This window comes from Pongo pygmaeus, chromosome 1 (assembly GCF_028885625.2).
Source record: "Pongo pygmaeus isolate AG05252 chromosome 1, NHGRI_mPonPyg2-v2.0_pri, whole genome shotgun sequence".
Classification (NCBI taxonomy): domain Eukaryota; kingdom Metazoa; phylum Chordata; class Mammalia; order Primates; family Hominidae; genus Pongo; species Pongo pygmaeus.
In genome coordinates, this window is record NC_072373.2 from 164,686,836 (window position 1) to 164,699,721 (window position 12,886).

The following is a 12,886-nucleotide window of genomic DNA, read 5'->3' on the forward strand; positions in this document are numbered from 1 at the left end:
CAATTAAACTCTTAAATATTATAAAAATAGCATTTAATGAGGAAAGCTGAAGTTCTAAGTAAAAGGTACCTTCCATTGTACTTCTTTTCCACTTAAACCATAGCGAATCTGGAATTGAAGGTTATTCTCTGGAAAGACTGGCTTTTCCCAAGATATTTTCAATAATCCAATGTTTATAGTAATTTCTGCTTTCACACTGGATGGAGGCAGTGGCTTCACTAGAAATTTTTACAATAGTATTAAGTGATGGTAATTTAAATAGTAATAATGCCTAAAAACATTGTGTTATATTTTCATACATCTGTATTCATCAAGCAATATCTTCTTCATAACTTTCTCACTCATTATCTCATTTGTTTCCCTATTACTTTATGTGATATATTAAAAGAGGGATTTATCTCTCTTTTGCAAATATAGACTTGACTGAAAAAAGTCAGTACATTATTCATGTTACTCTGAAAGCTAGTAGTAGTACCTGATTAGAAATTGAACCACTGGCTCTGCAAGCAAAAGATAACATGCTGATCCTGGCTAACACACGGTGAAACCCCGTCTCTACTAAAAAATACAAAATTAGCCACACGTGGTGGCGGGCGCCTGTAGTCCCAACTACTCAGGAGGCTGAGGCAGGAGAATGGCGTGAACCTGGGAGGTGAAGCTTGCAGTGAGCCGAGATTGCGCCACTGCACTCCAGCCTGGGCGACAGAGTGAGACTCCATCTCAAAAAAAAAAAAGATACCATGCTGAACACATGCTAAATATCAATAACAAACTGTTCTCCATTGAACTTTAATTAAAGGCAAAAAAAAAAAACAAAACCCATGGACTGCATCAATTTCCACATGTGTGAGTGTGAAACTCTTATGCTGCTGTGTATCATTAAATATTTCTAGGTCAAGGTCAGAGATAGTCTCTCAGAGCAAAGCCTTGGTTTTCTATAATCTGAAGAAAACAGGCTTTTAATGGGCAGTAATAGAGGCAAAGATGATCTGAATAGCAAGTGATTTTTAAAATAGATTCGTATATGTACATAACAAGTCATGTTTAAAGGCGTAATGTAAAAATCACAGAAATGCAAAGAAAAAGGTTATCTTCCCTGTTTTCCTATCACCTTTTTACGATGCTGCTTTCAGAGCTAAAGTAAAAACTTTACCTTAGCTTAGATTCACTACATAAGTTTTCCCCAAGTTCTTAATTTTTAACTTTGAGAGCCACTCTTCCTGACAATAAAAGGCAATATGGAAATGTGGCATATTTTAAACTAAAAGCCTGAAAGTCCAAGCATTAACAGTGCATCTCTAAAGCCCTAACTCTGTTATGACTCCAAGCATCAACTTTATGATGCATACTACATTTACACGGTCATGTCTTGATTATCTTCACTAAGACTGGAAGATTCCATTTAGAGGACATATATTCAGTTGGTATGCCAAAACAGTTGTTAAAAATATTAAGTACATCCATACCAACTGGTAAAGAGCTGCTCTCCTGAGGAATATCTCCTCCAGAACTGCTCAGGTTGGATGCCCTCCACACCTGCCCATGGCCCAGAACCTAAAAGGTCAATGCCTGGTACAGCAGAGGCCTCTGGGATTGCAGCTGGAATGGCCCTCCTCTTGGTCAGTACTTTCTGGTACTAAGTAGGCAATATAAGCCCAACCTAAACTAGTTATTTTAGTTTTGAAAAGGATAACACCATAGACTATTCAAGTAACATATGTTACTGAATCTAGGCCTCATTTGTCATATCTTATAAGTGAGTGTGTTATTATCTGTGCGTGTTTGGGGAGTGTAGGAGGGTTCCTTGCTATCCTAGGATGTTAAGTATCACTGCAGTAAAAATCACTTAAAATGGAATTAAACAGTGGGGAGAGAATTCATTGGGACTTTACATTGAAAAAGAAATCTTATAATTAAGACAATTTTATCCTGTATTTTTTGGATATAGGTTTTAATTCAAATGTGTATTAATTGAAAAATAATGACTCAAATATTGATTTTTGACATAATCTCCCAATAAAATAGTATATATTAATATTTTTATGGAACATTATTCTAACATGTTTCCTACTGAGGAATATTTTATTTGAGGGGAAAATTCACTGAAAATCCCATTTTTGTTTCTGTTTTTAGACATCTTATATTGAAAACAACCATTTAGAAAATATTTACAAAAGCTTCCTTAGTTATACATATGTAACAGCACCAAAAGGTATTTTTGCATTCCTGTTGCACAATCATTTCTCAGAGATTTCAAAATGAACTGGAAAGAATATATCACATTTTCCAAGGGCTCTCTTAATATCTTTGAAATCAAAAGCTTTTTTGAAAAGAATGTTTAAAATATAATGTATGTCATTGTTGTCTATTTCCTCCACTTCAATTTAGCTATTTTAAATGCTTCTGTGCCCTACATAGCCTCACAAATTAAAGGCTTGAGTTATGAGTACTCAGATTATTGAGACCCTCAGAATATTCAAATTAAACCTTTGGATTACAAATATTGCATATTTTCATAACTACATTGGAACAAAAACATAAAATAATGCCTTATTTAGAAAAACATTACTAAAATTCATTCATAATGACCCATGTATTTCATCTAACAGTGTGCAGAAAATATTCCTATTGCTAAAAAAAGTCTGCTATAAATAATTTGAAATGAATTCAAAACTGTAAAACTTCCTAAGGCTGATTTTCTCAATACCACTGTAAACAGGAACAATTTTTTTTTCAAAATCTAATGTGATCAGAAAATGGCAAAATATAACATTAAATCTGCATCAATCTGCATACAAATCTGCTAACACAAATGAAGACACAACACAGCTTGACATACCCACAGAATCAGGAAGGACACATGTTGGTGGAGAGTCAAGTGAACCTAGAGAGTGATTGATCCTAATCCACATTGTGTAGCCAGATAATAGGAAGATTGGCTGGAAAATGCATTCATAAAAACCATCACTCTGCAAATAGCAATCTTTGGGCTCAGATATGGGATGAATAGATGGAATATCAGAACAGTAAAGGCTGCTCCTTTAAAAGGTACAAAAATAGTCAATTAGTATACATTAATAAAAGCAACAAGAAGATATCTGAGAATTCCGATTTGTTGTTTAAAACAGCAGTCCCCAACCTTTTTGGCACCAGAGACCGGCTTCATGGACGACAATTTTTCCACAAATGGGGGATGGGAGATGGTTCAGGATTTCAGGATTAAACTGTTCCACTTCAGATCACCAGGCATTAGATTCTCATAAGGAGTGCATGCTCCTTATTATGAGCCCAGTTCACAATAGGGTTCTGCTCCTCTAAGAATCTAATGCTGCTGCTGATCTGACAGGAGGTGGAGCGCAGGTGGTAATGCTGCTCTCTCACCTCCTGCTTTGTGGCCGGGTTCCTAAGAGGCCACAGACAGGTACTGGTCCATGGCCCGGGAACTGGGAACCCCAAGTTTAAAAGACAGGCAGAAGGCCTGGTGCGGTGGCTCATGCCTGTAATCCCAGCACTTTGGGAGGCTGAGGCGGGCTGATCACTTGAGCCCAAGAGTTCCAGACCAGCCTGGGCAACATGGTGAAACCCCGTCTCCACAAACGCACATCTGTAGTCCTGGCTACTAGGGAGGCTGAGGCAGGAGAATCGCTTGAACTGGGGAGGCGGAGGTTGCAGTGAAGAGGGATGGTACCACTGCACTGCGGCCTGGGTGACAGAGGGAGACTGTCTCAAAAATAAAATAAAATAAAATTAAATTAAATTAAAATAAATAAAATACGGACAATTTCACTCCATCTAAAAAAAGACATTCTTATTAGAAAGGCATTTTTAAATTTTTCCCAATTCTGTATCTTTCCACAGAAACTGACAGTAACTCTTATTAAATATTTCATTAGACACTAAGCAGGGATGCAAATGAAATAAATACTCTAAAAAGAAGAAAATGATCCAGTTAGAGACAGAACCTACAATAATTTGAAAATTAAACAAACATTATATATTAGTGATAGAATATTTAAAATGTAGATGAAAGTAGTCATGGAGCATTCCTGAGATGGCAAGGAAGGCAAATTCCTCACACTTTGAAGAAATAATTAAATTTCACCACAAATGAGTGGTGAATATAATTTTCTAGTTCAAATTTATATAAATTAATATAATATCAATTTCAGATATGTATGTGAATTATATAACCATGTATATTCCTCATTTTCTCAGAGAAGAAAATTAAAAAAAATTTTATAAGTGAGTCCTAGCCAACACTCCACCTCAGAACCCATAAAGCAGGGGTGTCCAATCTTTTGGCTTCCCTAGGGCACACTGGAAGAAGAACTGTCTTGGGCCACACATAAAATACACTAACGATAGCTAATGAACCAAAAAAAAAAAAAAAAAAGTTGTAAAAAAAAATCTCATAATGTTTTCAGACAGTTTATGAATTTGTGTTGGGCCGCATTCAAAGCTATCCTAGTCCACATGGGGCCCCAGGCCATGGGGTTGGACAAACTTGCCATAAAGTCTTTTTTCTCTTCTTTGAAATAACCTCTTGGGCCAATGTTTGCTCTGAATACTATATTTAAATGGCTGAAGTAGCAATTACTCTTTCTAAAGAGATGGGAGTGAGGAAGAAGCTAAAAAATCTATATTCTTCTGTCATTTCCTATTTTCTATACCACTTCTTTTTCTCGTCTTCTCAAAATCACAATCATGAATGTGTGTGTGTGTGTGTGTGTATGTGAATAAATGGTGATGCGTGGGCAAAAATGAAAATGAGGAGTGAGGGGTCATCTGGGGGTAGAAAATAAGAACAAAGTAGAAGCACAGTACTAGTACACTTGGAATCGAAAAGTTGGCATCGTTATCATGACAGCAAAAACCATATATTGAATATTTACAAGGAGAAATTATACCATGTGATTATAATTAGGTGAAATATGTCATTAACTCTCGCAGAAACATTGTAAGTCCTATTATTCTCTCCGTTTTACAGACAAGGAAATTGAGGCTTAGGGAAGTTAAGAAACTCACCCAAGTAAATGTAGTTTCATAGTTATTCCGTAAATGTTAATAAGAGAAACGATGCGTGGGGCTTAATATAATAGTTTTCCACAAACACTTTTTCTAATGTGAAAATGCCATGAAAAGAATGTAAAGACAGATTATAAAAGTAAAATTTCATATCATGAACATTCTACTGATTTTAAAATACTCATATTAGGTAGGATGAAGGCAACTATTTGAGAAATGTACAAATTGCCACATTTTTTTTCCTAACACTACATAAGAAGAGACTGGCAGCATTAGGAATAGACTTCAGATCACAGTATTTGAGAGAAGAGATTTATTTTTCTAGTTGAAAATTTATATTTTAAGAATAAATGAGCATGTTATACAAATTGAAAGTCTCCGCTACAAATAAAAATACAAACTGGGACATAGTGTTTAACAGCAGTATATATTTACTTGAATACTACTATGGGATATTTTTTAAAATAAAAATCTATTATCTAATCAAGGGTGGTATCATTTTAGATAAAATGATTTTAGAAAGAAAGCGACCACTATAAGACGATGCCTTGAATTCTTTTTAAAACATAGAAGAGTAAAAATAAACAAGCACAAATTACTGCTCATTAGAACACATTACCCTTTATTAACCATAAGTATTTATTTCCTAAATAATCTCACTTAGTTCTAAAAACCATTCATATTATCTCTTATAATCTGTTTCTACCTCTTTTTTCCAAAACATTAATCTTTAGCCAAATGATATGAAACTTTTATAATCTTTCACATTCTCCTCTAGTCAACTAAGTCAAATTAAAATATATATAAACTACATTTTCTTGCATTTCATTCAAGAGTTAAAATACAAATTTTTCAGAATTGATTGATTTTCAGAAAAGATAATTTGAAGTAAAAACAAATTACAATTTTTTAACCTCAGGTGTGAATATTTTTCAAGAATCACCAATTTATATAATCCCTCAAAAATTTTCTGATTCATTATATTATACTTTCCTCTTTCAGGAAGCAAATAATCTGTAAGACTACTGTTGTAATATTTCTAAAGAAAATTTTTATCTCACTGTGCCCACAGAAAAACAAAACAGCAAAAATAATACGTACCTATGATACCTCAATTGCAAAGTGCTTTCCGCAAGTGACTGGATTGTACTGGTTGACCATCTGCAAGTCATTTTAGTTAAGTACCCATCAGTTTCACATGAGATATTGATATTGACATCTATTTGAAACACATTAAAATATTAATATAAAGCAAAAACTCCAAAAAATTCAATGAAAAAAATTTTTCTTACATCTTTAACAGGACTCTAATATAAGGAGGGTCCATAATGAAAATTTAAGTTGTGGAACAAAATGAACAAAACCTCCGTTTTCTTACCAATCACATATAATTCAGCATAGCGATGATGGCATTCATGTTCATTGCAGCAGTACACTGCATCATAGGTAAACTTTCCTCGAGGTTTGGTTTCATTCAGATTGAAAAAAGTAACCTTGCTAACATGATCACTCACAACATCATACTGGCTTTGAGGAATTTTCTCAGCTAAATTCATCCACCAAACAATCTTTTTTGAGGGAACAATCTTGTTTTCATTCTTATAGATGCAGTGTAAAGACACATTAGACCCAACACTCGTCAGAATTTTAGGTGGAAAGTATATGACATCTGTAATGAGGGAAGAAAGGATATCAGATGAAGACAAAACATTCTGTAAGTAATTTGTACCACATTGAAAAATAATCACAACACATTCCAGAGTTACACTGCCAAAAATAAAATGAGTGTAATTAAAAAACTGGATAATGCTGAAATTGCCTGTTTGTGTACAGTTATCTAGTGTCCCGAGTGCTCTCATTTTAAAGTGAGTTGAGCTTCCATGAATGTCTTCATTATCTTCTAAACACAGAGGCTTATTCATCATAAAATATGTTTTAGCCAGTAATTGTCACTTGCTAACTGATAGGCAGGAAAGTAACTAAAACAAAACATAGTTTAATTCTACAATGACGTATTTTCCACCAGACCCTGCTTTGGGAATCAGTGAAACCTAGGACAAGTTCTTAAAACAAATCACTATGAAGCAAAATTCTGAAGTAAAAATGGTTGCCGCTATTGTCTTGTTTGGATACATAAAAATTTCAAGTAAGTAGGTAAAGATACGAGATATAAATTAAAAAATAGGAATGTCATATGAATGATAATGCAGCAATATACAAAGCAGAGAATATGGTAAATACTGGTTTGTACTATCATTTTGAGTTATTTAATGCCAATGTCCTTTGGATGAGGGCAAAGGGAAGCAATACTTTCCTAAAACATGATTTTTTTAATGCCTACACATGATTCTATATTATTTTTAAAGTCCTCTATTTTTGTAAACTTCATTTGCCTATCATTTTCAATGACATGCAAGATACAAGTAAATGATGGTTTACATAGGAAGAAATTATTTCCACCACAGTGCACTGCAAAAACATCAGTACATTTCAGTTGTAAAGTTAAGGTAAACCACTTTCTGCTGATAGACTATGAAAATTTGTTTTCACACATATCTTGGGATTACCCTTAAAAACAGAAACAAAAATACTTTAATTGGTTTTTATTAAGTTTTCTTTATTCTGTAATAGCATGGTAAACGTCAATGTCTATATATTTACAATTCATACAAAACATTTGTGTTTTGTATGTCCATAATCAAATAGAAACAGGAAAAAACTTAGTAGCATAAAATTACTGCACAGAGGCCAGACCATTAGATTCATGAGCATGACTGAGTATAATCCTAGCTGAGGTGGCACTCAAGCTTCACTTGTACATTACTTACTGTGGACAAGTACCTAGTACATTAACCTATCTTAACCTACCTTCAGTATGTGCCACAACCTCCTCACTCAACTGCCTCAAAAGTCTCAGAATAATTCTTATTTAAAAATAAAAAGTATAATTGAGTTTTCATGGATAGCTGAAGTTTTTCATTTTAAAGATGATAAGAAAATTCAAAGCATTTCACTTTGAAATCAAATATATATAGTAAAGCTTAATTTAGAAATAAGATTAAAGTCATAGTATTTTTACATGATTAGATGCTAAAATATTAGCTTAAAAATAAGAAAACTAAGTTAATAAAAACCTGACAATTTGTGAAATTTACACTGGATAAATTTATTGAAATTGATATGAGATACTGAATATTTAATTTGCAAAATATTAATAATATAGATACACATTTTATCTGCATATGACATACTACGCAATTTTTAATTTGCAGAATAAGAAAATAATAATGATTTTCTTCACATGACCAATGTTAATTATTTCATTTCATTATTTAATTTTATATAGATATTTCATATCCATGTAAAACATCCCTATTTTACAGATAAGGAAATTAAAGCATAGAAAGGTTAAGAAACTTTCCAACTAAGTGGTGGGGCCAGAACTTCTATAAACTTCTGTTGGACTCCAAAGTCAATGTCTTAAACTACTATTGCTACTTGCCTTCTGACAAATCAATGCTTTTAAAATAGTAAGCAATCAATAAGTAAACTTGTTAAATGGATTGATATTTGCATGGTACATGTTATCTCTGTACAGGCCATAATCAATCTCAGTAAGTCTGAACAAGAAAAATTTTGCCCTTTTGACAGATCGGACAACCAGCCAAAGGACTATTGTCTTTCTATAGTCACAACTTCGCATGTAACAGGCCTAGGACTATTCCAAGCCTCTGAAGCCTCTATGCAAAACTTTGCGCATCAGCTGCATGAAGAAGTTGTGAATAAACTGTAGATGTTCCGACGCTAAAAATAACCTCTAAAATATGAACATTGGTACTGAAAACTCTCAAAAGCAAGCATCTGGAGTAAAAATAATTCATTTATTATATAATAAAAAGTAAAACGTTAATATTTGAATTTTATGCCAAATAAATATGCTTGGTTTTAAAATGTAAATTAAGGAATTAATACAAATGGCTTTCTGAGTTTGTTAATTTGGAGCTGTTATATTAATTTTTTCTTTTTAATAAGAAAAGTGATCCTACAATATACTGCAATAGAAACACACAAGCCTAGAGGCTCTGACAGAATTTTAATTCACAAATTGGCCTGTTCAAAGTTTAAACAAAGTTGATATTGTGTTCCTCCTTTCATCTTAAGGCCTCAAAATGTAAGATTGCTTATAATATACAAAGGCAAGTTCAGGAAATATATTTCCCTCCCAGTAGAAGTGGCTATTACATAACCTACCTTGTGTGGTAAAGACATGAGGAGTACTCCAGTCACTCCAGATTCCTGGGCCATCCAGTCTCTTGCTCCTCACCTGAACCTCATATGAAGACCCAGAAAGTATACTGTCTACCAGCAGGGATGTAGCTGAGACAATCTTGTCAGCCTGTTAAATATTATATTAAAACATCAGAACACCAAGTTGATGTGGAACCTTTACTAAAAGTGATGATAAGCTAATCTCGTCAAATTTCAAAGAATTAATATCTTACACAGTAGTTATCTGGCCACAGTGGAATTAAAACAAACATCAATAACCAAAAAAAAATGTTTGCACATTAGTCAATAAAATTTTAAATAGCCCGTGGGTCCAAGAAAAAAATCATAATGATAATTAGCAAATACTGTTAACTGAATCATGATGAATATATGACCTTTAGAATTTTAAGAAATGCAGCTAAAATCTGTGGGAAGCTTTAAGCCACTACTGACACCTATAACACACACCTGGTAGAAAATGCTGTGCAGGGGTAGACAAAGAACTACAAGTGTCCCTGTACAGAAGGGCACGAAAAGTCTTAAGAACCTGAGCCTGCTCAGGCATGGTGGCTCGTGCCTGTAATCCCAACACTTTGGGAGACCGAAATGGGTAGACCACTTGAACCCAGGAGTTCAAGACCAGCCTGGGCAACATAGTGATACCTCATCTCTTAAAAAAAATAAAAAAGAGGCAGGAGGATCACTTGAGCCTGGGAGATCAAAATTCAGCTTCCCAAAAATGTACTCCAAAGTTAATAAACTCTCTGGCTCTAATGACTGCTCTTGGGTTAGGGGGAGCATGTCACAGACTAAAAATTATGAAAAGCAACAGGAATGCATAAAACAACATCAGATATTAATAACTCCTACTTAAAATCCTCAAGTTTACAGATTATCTCCAGTTTACAGATGAGAAAGCTGAAACCCACAGAAGCCTTAACTCTGTTTTCTCCATACGTGACACTGAGGATTCTCATCGTTCTCTTTGCGAAAATAAAATGCTTTAAATTTTTTTTGCCAGTTCTAAAAAGACTGATTTTTACTTCTAAATTATATGAAACTTAGTTTCACAAAGTAAAGTGCCAAAGTATTCACATGGCCCAAGAGGCCATTCATTGAGCTCCACGTTCTCCTCCCCTACTGGCCTCTGACTTCAACCACTACTGTTGTCACCTTCACTGCCCTCAGCCACACCATCCTTTGCACTGCTCTTCTCCCTGTTTAGAACCCAACTACGCAGATATCTACACCACCATCTCCTTCACATTCTTGCTCAAATGTCACCCTCCCCAACCTCCATTTATTATTGCAACCTTCCATTCCCTACCAGCACCCCCAGATTCCTCTTATCCTGTCCTGCTATCTCAGTGTATCCTGATGCAAGCAGAACAGTTCCAGGCACACAGCAGGTGTTCAATAAATACTTATAGAATGAACTGTTAAAGAAAAAGAGAAAGGAAGTAAGGAAGACTTTATTTGGAATCATCACGATAGGTATATGGAGCACTGCAACGGGGTCTTGTGGTGGGTTGGGGTATGTGGGCTAAGTCCAAATACAGCATGGACAACAGAGAATTTATAGCCAAGAAGCAGGGAGTAGATAGAAAATTACTAAGCAAAAGCATCACGGTAAGAGGGATTCTGGCTAAACTGACCTAACAGAATTCTCGCTGAAGACAGGCCATGGTGATGAAACATCATTTGGGGAATGGTGGAGGATGAGAAATCTGATCAAATATTCATCAGATATCCAGGGTGGGGGGGGGGTGCTTCCTGCTAAAATGACCTAGCAGAGTTCTTTGCTAAAACTGGATTTTACAGGAATGTGCACAGATGGGGCTAACAGAAGATTCAGAAGCTCGACTAATGATTAGCCAAGCAAAAATCTTTCTGTTGCCACATTCAGAAAAACATTCAAATAGATTGAGTAATTAAAAAAAAGATGAAATCAGTGGTCTGTTGGTGGAAAATAATTGTAATTATGAATTCAAGTTTCTGTAACTAGATTTCCTATAGCCATATATATATATACATACATATATCTATATATGATATATAATATGAAATATTGAATTATAATTCATTCTGCTTTAGAAGAGATGTATATATTTAGTATGCAGAGGGTAATTGCTATGGGACTTAGGAGGGTCTTTATTTACTTCTCAACTTTTCATTTTACTTACTAAAATATACCTACTTCTCTGATAACTGGTGTAGAATTCTCTGAATATTTCACTTGATATTGAAGTGGAAATGGTACCAATGGCGGGCTGGACCACGAAATCTTTAAATTACCATCATCTGTGATTTCCATATGCAAACCTAATGGTGGATCAGGCTTCACTTAAGAAAAAAAAAAGAGAATACTTTTAAGTCAAGTAATTTTCATAACAATTATAGCTGAATAAAATAAAGTTAAAATAAATTTTCATCATATCTTGCCTTTCAAGTACTTAAAAGATGACTTTATCCAAGGACTAATTATAGAACCAAAACAAGCTTGAATACTGGGTCTCGTCCTTGTACCTTATCATAGCAATCCATGTATATTCATTTCCCTCCTCTTAAGTGGTAAAGACTATGAATCAGTAAATGAGATTATTTTGCTAAATGTTATTTCCCCTTATAAGAATCCCACTTAACTTTATTAAACCCAGCATCTTCAAACTTATCTGACGTCACCCCTGAACCTCACCCACTTCAATTATTTTGGTGGTTAAAAAGGAAAAAAGCGTTTTGCAGAACACTATTTGGAAATACATAAAACTATCCAAAATTCAGCTTGTCTATTAATTTTAGATCACTATAATGTAGACAAACCTACTCAAATAACTGACAGCATAAATATTCCCATGCAATAAATGCAGCATCAGCAGTCCCTGGCTTGTCATCAGAAGTAGGGATGAAGTTTCTCAGAATATTAAAAATGTTTAATGTTTAAATTTTGAAAGTTTACCACACATTTATACATGGATTCCTGATATATTTAAAATAGAAATATTGCCAAACTGATAGAAAATCGATGCATTTTCTTGTTTGTTCATCTCTATATTAGCAAGGTTTTTACAATTAACAGGAATTATTCATGTATATAGAAATTCTCATTAAATTGAAACACTGGTTTGAATTTTATTTTCAATAAATAAACAGCATAAGATAATTTTCACATTGTATATTTTCAAGAATTTGGTCAGAATTTTCCTCTTTTCGTCAAAATCGATGAGGTTTTACTTTATGTGACTTATTATAAATTTTAGTTACTTTAAAGCAGAGACAGCTAAACACAAAAGTCTGGAAACAACAGGTGAAATTTACTGTGTTCCCATGACCAAAGAGAAAACAATATTTACCAAAGAAAAGTAAAATCACAATATTACAAGCTATTGTACATTTCCTATTTGCATATTGTAAAAGTTATCAGTATCAAACTGGAGTTATTAATGTGAAACCCTAACATAATGGAGTTGGGAGGCCATGAAGGAGTCCCCTTATGTATGTATGCCTGCATTGGAATGACGTAAAGAATTCCTCAAAATCACAATATTCCATAAAAGCCGCTTGCACAGAGACACTTGCCTAACTACGGCTGTCT

General features: G+C 34.1%; 1 protein-coding gene across 5 annotated transcripts in view; it reads right to left on the reverse strand.

Annotated features, from left to right (window-relative positions):
- LEPR (leptin receptor) overlaps nucleotides 1-12,886 on the reverse strand; it is a 119,813-nt gene that overhangs the window by 34,714 nt on the left and 72,213 nt on the right. For all 5 annotated transcript variants that reach the window (XM_063654540.1, XM_054485565.2, XM_063654557.1 and 2 more), the window contains 6 exons: nucleotides 11,492-11,637; nucleotides 9,277-9,421; nucleotides 6,404-6,694; nucleotides 6,127-6,244; nucleotides 2,840-3,039; nucleotides 70-218 (listed from right to left, as the gene is read on the reverse strand). In XM_063654540.1, the coding sequence (XP_063510610.1) occupies nucleotides 70-218; nucleotides 2,840-3,039; nucleotides 6,127-6,244; nucleotides 6,404-6,694; nucleotides 9,277-9,421; nucleotides 11,492-11,637 (1,049 nt within the window). The remainder of the gene's footprint in view (nucleotides 1-69; nucleotides 219-2,839; nucleotides 3,040-6,126; nucleotides 6,245-6,403; nucleotides 6,695-9,276; nucleotides 9,422-11,491; nucleotides 11,638-12,886) is intronic.